We start from the raw sequence: 9,009 nt of genomic DNA, 5'->3' as shown, positions 1-9,009 counted from the left end.
ATTGCCTGCATGCATGTAAGTGCACTGGTGTTGTGCAATGCCCACGGAGGCAGAAGAATTAGATCCCTGAGATTGGAGTTATGGACAGTTGTTAACTGCCATGTGGGTGCTGGGAACCGAACCCAGGTTCTCTGCAAGAGCAGTCAGTGCTCTTAACCACTGAGCCATCTCTCTAGCCCCAAAGAATAGATTTTTTTAAAATGACTCCTAATGTAAACTTGGAGTGCTAGTGAGTAGCAGTATAGGTTCCTCAATTGTAACAAATGTATTGCTTTCATGGGGAATGTTGATAATCATGAGACTCATATGTGGTGATACCTGGATACATAGGAAATCTGTAACACACTCCTAATTTTCCTGTGACCTAAAACTTGAAAAAAAGTATTTTGAAAAAGTGTGTTATGTAGGGCTGGAGTGATGGCTCAGTAATCAAGACCACTTGCTGCTCTTACAGAAGACCCAGCTTTGTTTCCCAGTACCCACATCAAGCAGCTCACAACCTCCTGTAACTCAAATTCCAGGGAATCTGACACCCTTTTCTGGTCTTTGAGGGCACTGCATGCACGTGGTGCACATACACATAAAAATAAAATTTAAAACTATGCATATATATGTGTATGTTAGCACTATATTGCATTATGATAAACATAAAAGAAAATTGAAACTGGTTTACAAAAAGATGTGCTTCCCTACACAAGACTTGGGCCTGTAGATGCTCAGATCTATGCCAACATATCTGAAGATAAAAACAGCAAACCCTCACTGGATTCTGCTGGTCCTGCTTCATGTGGATCAAATTAAGTCACTTCATCCTCCAATAATCCCACTTTATAGGTGCGGTAATAGAGGAAGTTGTTTGGCATGCCCAGACTCATTAAGTGAACCATTATTGGTGCCAGGATTGAACCCTACCCTCACAGCTTTCACTTCTGTTCTATTTACATCCCTTTGCTCCCTACTTTGGGGTGATTACCCAACTTTCAAAGATGACCCACCCATCTATCTCCTCTTGACCCGTCGTTACCACTGACACTTGACGAGTTGGGATAAGCGACTATACTTTGGGTTCTCTAGCGGAATGGATTAGAACTCTGCAGGTAGGGGTAAGGATAATTGGACTTTTTGTGTCTGGTTTTGGACATAGTCTCACTGAGCAGCCCTGGCTGGCCTGGAACTTGCTATGTAGGCCAGGCTGGCCTCAAACTCAGAGATCTGCCTCCCAAGTCCTGGGATTAAAGGCATGCACCACCACACCTGGTTTTTTCTTTCTTTTTTATTATTTTGGATCTGATACTTTGGGATTTTAGAATCATTTTGGGATCTGGGGGAAAAAAGCACCCACATATTTCCCAGTTTCCTTAAGCAAATTAGTATCTGGAAGGTTTATATTGACTTTTTAGGTTTAGGAAGAGGCACAGCTCAGGTAGAGACTGGAGGTGAAGATGCCTGGCACAGTTTAGGGAGTTTGGTTCTCCCTGTTGGCACCTCCTATGCTGCAATGTAGAAAAGATCAGAGAACTGGTATAAGCCAGGGTCAACACTCCAAAATGCCCATCTTCAGGCATGTGCATAGACTCATGACGAATAGGGAAAAGATTCTAGTGAGTGCCTCAGACAAAAAAGCAAAATATACAAGGCAGTTAAGTGCTGTGGAGGATAAAAGGAGAGGGATTAGAATTTTGAACCAAGTAGGCAGGAAAGGCAGGGACGGGCTGGGTGGAGGTGTCACTGGAGGAAAGGCATGAAGGAGCAAGCGACCGGATAACATGAACTGTGCTCTTTGCAGAGGCATGACAAACACAAAGGCCTGGAAGCTGGAACTCAACTGATGTGTTTGAGGGAGAGGTTAGGGATGTGTATCTCCTCCCACTGCAAGCTGGGGGATCTAGTATTTGCTAGACAAGTGTCCTACCACTTAGTTAAATCCCCCAACCCCAGGGTTATTCTAATGAGTTTTATGAAAGTCAATCATTAAGGAAGGCAAATGAGTGTAAAGAACTGTGATGAGATTTTGACCCAGGTGACCTGAAAATTCTTACTTCAAGTCTTCTCCCTTTCAAAGTTGAGGGTAAAAGGGATTCAAAACACATTAGGCCAGGGGTCAGAAGGCAATGTAAGAGTTTGTGACAGATATCCTTGATATTATTGGCAGCTAATAAAGTGGGTGCCAGGTCTTGGTGTGACAGTACGGACCACTTACAGTCCCTGAAGTTTGTGTCAGTCTATATACCCCTCCCCTCTACTCTCTCTCATATTTTTTGAGGCAGGGTCTCCCTTTGTATCTCAGACTAGCCATGAACTCAAGAGTGATCCTCTTGCCCCAGCTCCCCAAGGGCTGGGATTACAAGTATGTACTGCCACAACTGATCCTATGGTATCTCTTTGTATGTACAAGTACTCAATGGGTGATTGAATATGTACAGGTATATCAGATTCAACTAAAGAATGAAATCACACCCACAGCTCTGTTAGACAATGTGTTCTGCAACAAATAACTTACAGAAGACAGGACTATCACTGTTGTGTGTATTATATGGTTTTACCATTCAACTGGTTGGCACTGTACCTAGTCCACCAACAGGATTCTCATTAACATGGGTTAACACAATCTTTCCCCTGAAGAACGTGGTAACAGTGTTCCATTGTATTATTCATGAAAAAGTTCTACTGCACCAAATTGATTCAATTCCTTCTCAGCAATGTAGAAAGTGCCTTACACCCCCCACACACACACACACACACACACACACACACACACACACACACAGTACCATCTCCAAGGTATTCTTCTGAGCAGTAATGTGTGACACTGTCATGTGGGCATTTCTATTTACAATAATATACACATTATACGGCTGGGCATCGTGATGCACGCTTTTAATCCCAGCACTCAGGAGGCAGAGGCAGGTGGATCTCTGTGAGTTCAAGGCCAGCCTGGTCTACATAGTGAGTTCCAGGCCAATTGGGGCTACAGGGAGACCTTGTCTCAAAAAGACCCTCCCCCCAAAAAACCCCCCACACAATAATATACACATTATCCTGTTGCATGGAGTCAAAGATTATAGTAAGATATGTCCTCAGAGTTTTTCCTCATATTGTTAGAGTGTGAATACTCTGATGCACACTAAGCACCGATTTCTGAACAAAGCCTTTCCCACAGACTATGCACTTATAGGGTTTGTCTCCGGTGTGAGTTGCTTGGTGTTTATTCAGATTGGACCTATCAGTGAAGGCCTTCCCACACTCAGCACACACATAAGGCTTCTCTCCTGTGTGAATTCGTTGATGTACCTGGAGCTGCGATTTCTTGGTGAAAGATTTCCCACAATTACTACACTCATAAGGTTTCTCTCCAGTATGAATTCTATGATGTGTAATCAATTCTGACTTCTGTCTAAAGGTCTTCCCACATTCAGAACAGATGTAAGGTTTCTCCCCAGTATGAGTTTTTTGGTGTTTGCTAAGATTTGACCTGCCACTGAAGGCCTTCCCACATTCAGCACACACATAAGGTTTCTCGCCTGTGTGGATTGGCTGGTGCACCAGGAGCTGAGATTTGGAGGTAAATGACTTTCCACAATCACTGCATTCATAAGGTTTCTCTCCAGTATGAATTCTTTGATGAGTAATGAAATTGGACTTTCGGATGAAAGCTCTTCCACATTCAGTACACACATAGGGTTTCTCCCCTGTATGAATTTTCTGATGCACAATGAGTATTGATTTCTGATTGAAGGCTTTCCCACATTCATGGCACTCATACTGTCTCTCTCCAGTATGAATTTTCTGATGTATATTGAGGTGTGACTTCTGGGTGAAGGCTTTTCCACAGGTACTGCATCCATATGGTTTCTCTCCTGTATGAATTCTCTGGTGTGTAATCAAGTCTGACCTCTGAGTGAAGGCCTTTCCACATTTTGAACATACAAAGGATTTTTCTCCTGTATGAGTCTTCTGATGTGTGATGAGATTTGACCTGTTGGTGAAGGCCTTTCCACATTTACTGCAAACATAAGGTTTTTCTCCTGTGTGAATTCGTTTATGTACATGGAGTTGTGACTTGGAAGTAAAGAGTTTCCCACAGTGACCACATTTATAAGGCTTTTCTCCAGTATGAATTATCTGATGTGCAACCAGGTGTGCTTTTTGGATGAAGGCCAGCCCACACTTCACACACACATACGATTTTTCTCCTGTATGGATTCTTTGATGCACTGTGAGGGCTGACTTCTGAGCGAAGGCTTTTCCACAGTCGCTACACTGATAAGGTTTCTCGCCAGTGTGAATTCTCTGATGTATAATTAACTCTGACCTGTAGGTAAAGGCCTTCCCACATTCAGTGCAAATGGAAGATTTCTCTCGAATCTGAACTTTCTTGTGTGTAATGAGATTGGAACTATTGCTGAAGCCCTTCCCATATTCAGTAGATACAAAGGGCCTCACTCTTGTGTGAATTCGCTGATGTACCTGGAGCTGTGACTTGGAAATGAAGGATTTCCCACAGTTACTACATTTGTATGGCTTTTCTCCAGTGTGAATTCTTCGGTGTGCAACCAAGTGTGTCTTCTGGATGAAGGCCTGTCCACATTCAATACATATGTAGGACCTCTCCCCCGTATGAATTTTCTGGTGCATCTTGAGTGTGGACTTCTGTGTGAATGCTTTGCCACAGTCAACACATTCATGGTGTCTCTCTCCTGTATGAATTTTCTGATGTATACTGAGATCTGAGTTATATGAGAAGCCTTTCCCACATTCACTGCATTCATAGAGCTTTTCTCCTGTGTGAATTCTCTGATGCCTGAAGAGAGAAGATACTTGGAAAAAGGACTTTCCACAGTCATTGCATTTATAGGGCCTCTCTCTAGTATGAGTTTTTTGATGTGTAAAGAATTCTGGTTTCTGTGCAAAAGCCTTCCCACACTCAATACATACATAGAGTTTTTCTCCTATATGAGAGTTCAGATGTACTTTGAGCTGTGACTTCTGGGTGAAGATCTTTCCAAATTCAGCATATTCATATGATTTCTCCCCAATGTGAATTTTCTGATATTGACAAGGTACTTGATTATAACTGAGGACTTTTCCACATTGATTATGGTCCCAGTCAGAATAGGAAGAAAATATGCCATATTCAGCTATCTTTTTAATTTTTTTTGATGGATTATTTCTATTACCGTGCAAATCTAAATTATGCTTCAGACCATTCCCAAATGACTCACACCGATATGATCTTGAAGAAGGAAGAAAAATGTTTGGGCTCACATGAATGATTTTTCTAATGTCCTTATATTCATGACTCTCTGTAGCCAGTATCTTGATGAAAGCAACATCACTTGCTGGTTTATTTTCTGTTTGCTGATAGGTCTCTTTCTGGTCAACAATCTGCTGAAATTCTTCTAGAATGAAATAAAAGAAAACATTTGTAAAACCATCTTATTGCTCAATGTGAAAAGAGGCTTTTAAGAACTTCCTGCTGTAAATCCAAACTCTTCTTCTTAAAGAAGAAACAAGTGATTTTAGTTTGAGATACAATTAGCCATGGGTAGAGGGCAGGGTACAAATGGCTCATCCAAGGTGAACCCAGAGGAAAGGGTAAGGTTAAATAATTTGATGAGTAAGGTGGTGATGGACCAGAAACATTCAAGTACACAATTCAACAGCCAAAGGGAAATAAACTAGGTGGATAGATTACATATGGGTGGATATAAAGAAAATAAGGCAAATAACAGGATATACAGAGCAAAGTGGCATTTCTATAAGCTAATGATACGTAGCACTAATTTAATTTTTTATGAGACAATGTCTCACTATGTAGCCCTGGTTGGCCAGGAAATCACAATGTAGACCAGGCTGGCTTCAAACGCACAGAGATCCACCAACTTCTACCTCCTGAGTGCTGGGATTAAGGCCACCATTCTTGGTTATTTTAAATTTTATAACATAGGTGAATTTTAAAATATTTCCATCATATAAAACAGTAACCTCCAGTGGGAAGGGAGAGGGATGTGAGCAAAAGAGAGAAAAGGGAATCCTCACTGAAACTCAGGATAAGTGTGGGGTAGGTCAAAGAAAATAAGAATAATAAAGAATGAGGCAGATTGCCACATGATCTAGAATCTAGAAAGCCTAGAAGAAGATAACAGAAATGACATAGGAGGTTTTTAGTTACTTGAAAAGTTAATGTCAAGGGTCCTCAAGCAAAACAAAAAAATTGAGAACCTTCTACTGAAGTCATCTTAAGAGCATTTCAAAGGTGCCCGTCTTTCTTGAGACCGCTGAGATTTTTCTCTCTCTTGCTTTGCTGAGGAGCCCTTACCTCACAGGTATTGTGGTCACTCACCTGGACAGCGCTGATATGGATTCTCACCCCGCAATGCCCATGGCTCCTTTCCTTCCTCCAGCATGAAAACCTCTGGTTTGGGAACTTGATATCCTGTTAACAAAAAATGATAAAAGACTAGGTCCAATGAAATTCTCAATAAAGTTTTTGTAAAAGTTTAAAAAAAAAGACTAGGTCCAGCCACTCAGTTTTTGAAACCAATCAGTAAAGTCTTCTCTTCAATAAGACTTTATTCTCTTTTTAATTTATTCTTATTTAATTAGACATATGTGTGTGTGTCTGTGTATGTGCATGAGTGTGCAGGTGCCCTTACAAGCCAGAGGTGACAGATCTCTCAGAGCTGAAGTTACAGGTGGTTGTGAACCACCTGCTGTAGGTGCTGGGAATCAAAGTCAGGTAATCAGGAGGAGTAAGCTCTCTTAACCACTGAACCATCTTTTCACCCAAGAGTATATGCTTAAGTAACCACATATCTCTATGAACAGAATAATATTTAGAGCACACAAAGAAGATAAAAGAATCCTGATCAGGGGCTGGAGATATGGCTAAGCAGTAGAAACACTTTCTGCTCTTGCAGAGGACCTGGGTTCAGTTTCTAGCACCCACAGCAGGTGGCTCAGAACTACCTGTAACTCCAGTTCCAGGGGATCCAATGCCTTCTTCTGACCTCTGAAGGCACCTGCACACATATGGTGGACATACATCCACATAAAATAAATCCTTAAAAGATCTTGATCAATCCAAGACAAAACCTTGACATGTTTAAGATGCCTCACAGCATGCATCCAACAGAGAAGGGAAACAGTGAGGCCTCCTTTCAGATATCTAAGAGGCCGAGCTTACCTACTGACAGCAGGTGGCTGTAGGTCTCCTGCATCACGTCCCGGTAGAGGGTTCTCTGAGCAGGGTCTAGGTGTTGCCATTCTTCTCTGCTGAAGTCTATCGTCACATCCATGAAGGACACTGATCCCTGTAAGGGCAAATTCCTATTCAGTGTATAGTCAGATGTCAGAGATGGAAAACTATATTTAGGAATATAGAATATGGACTTTGTTTCTGTCTTTAATGCCCTTTTAAAGACTTAGCTTTAATTTCCCTTTTTTTTCTATATTTATTTTTATTTTATGTGTAAGAGTGTTATGCCTGCACCTATGCATGCAGTTCCTGGGGAGACCAGAAGAGGGCATAGGATCTCCTGGAACTGGAGTTATGGAGGGATTTCTCCAGTCCCAGATTTATTTTATTTTTAATTATGTGTGTGCACACATGTGCTCACAGAGGACATTTCATCCCCTGGAGTTACAGGAGGTTGTGAGTCACCCAACATGAGTGCTGGGAATTGAACTTTCTCCAAGAGCATGCATACTCTTAAACTGCCGAGACATCTCTCTTGCCCTCTTTAATTCCTTTTTAAAAGCTCCTGGAGGGACTGGAAAGATGGCTCAGAGGTTAAAAACAGTTGCTGCTCTCCAGAGGACCCAAGTTCAGGTCCCAGCACCCACATCAGGCAGCTCACAACCACCTCTAGCTCCAGGGGATTCAACACAGGCATTGCACTCAGGTGCATGTACACACACTTAAATAAAAAATAAAAATAGTATCTTAAAAGTCACACACTTTAAAAAATAAAAATAAAATCTTAAATGTCTCTGTAGAATATGCCAGTGAGATTGCCAAATAGAACCCGTAACAATCATCCCACCATGAAAGATGGTCAAAGCAACAAATAAGCAACTATATTTTGATGGAACTAACTAAAGAAGAGTGCTGGAGTACATCAGAGGACTAGCAGAAACACCACATTGTACTGAAACCCACAGCCTCCCAGCCTAGGGGTAGCAGTCAGTTCAGATCTAGGAAGAAGGACTGGTCTCTGCAGGGAGAAGGTGAGAGGACCCCAGCATATCCATCATCACCTTAGGCACTATAATGGTGAGTTTGAATTGTCAGCTTGACACAATCTGGAATCATCTGGAAAGAATCTCAGTGAGGGATTGTCTAGATCAGGATGCCTGTGGAAACTTTTGTGGGAGGATTGTCTTGGTTATGTACACGATATGGGAAGACTCAGCCTACTGTGGGCAGCATCATTCCCTAGGCAGGGACTCCTGGGCTGTCTTAGGTGTACAGAGGGGCTGAGCACAAGTAAGCACACACACATTCATTCTCTCTTGACTGAGGAGATGACTAGCTACCTCAAGTTCTTGTCTCCCTCACTTCTCCACATAATGGACTGGGTCCTGGGACAGGGAGCCAAAAGACCCCTTCTCCCCTATGCTGCTTGTATTAGGGTTCTCTAAAGGAACAGAACTGGTAGAATGAATATATACATATATATATTTATCAGCTTAGCTCACAGGATAGAGTCCGAGTAGTCCAACAATGGCTGCACCACACTGGACAGGCTGAGATGCCATAGTCGCTCAGTCCACAAGGCTGGATGTCCAGTAGTTCCAATCTGGTGCTGAAGGTCTGACAAATTCGGGAACAGAACTGGTAGAATGAATATATACATATATATATTTATCAGCTTAGCTCACAGGATAGAGTCCGAGTAGTCCAACAATGGCTGCACCACACTGGACAGGCTGAGATGCCATAGTCGCTCAGTCCACAAGGCTGGATGTCCAGTAGTTCCAATCTGGTGCTGAAGGTCTGACAAATTC

At 42.2% G+C, this 9,009-nt stretch overlaps 1 protein-coding gene across 2 annotated transcripts in view; it reads right to left on the bottom strand.

Annotated features, from left to right (window-relative positions):
- Positions 1–545: 545 nt before the first annotated feature.
- Znf585a (zinc finger protein 585A) overlaps positions 546–9,009 on the bottom strand; it is a 27,311-nt gene continuing 18,847 nt past the window's right edge. The window contains exons 3-5 of one of the 2 annotated variants that reach the window (XM_029556498.1): positions 7,187–7,313; positions 6,344–6,436; positions 546–5,396 (exon numbers count right to left, since the gene is read on the bottom strand). In XM_029556498.1, the coding sequence (XP_029412358.1) occupies positions 3,091–5,396; positions 6,344–6,436; positions 7,187–7,313 (2,526 nt within the window). In that variant the 3' untranslated portion in view covers positions 546–3,090. Of the gene's footprint in view, positions 5,400–6,343; positions 6,437–7,186; positions 7,314–9,009 lie in introns of both variants that reach the window. The other variant, XM_029556497.1, reaches the window with a different exon arrangement.

The sequence above is a fragment of the Nannospalax galili genome, unplaced genomic scaffold (assembly GCF_000622305.1).
Source record: "Nannospalax galili isolate Female #2095 unplaced genomic scaffold, S.galili_v1.0 scaffold886, whole genome shotgun sequence".
Lineage (NCBI taxonomy): Eukaryota > Metazoa > Chordata > Mammalia > Rodentia > Spalacidae > Nannospalax > Nannospalax galili.
Note: the sequence above shows the minus strand (reverse complement) of the source record. Positions and strands in the feature narration are given on the sequence as shown.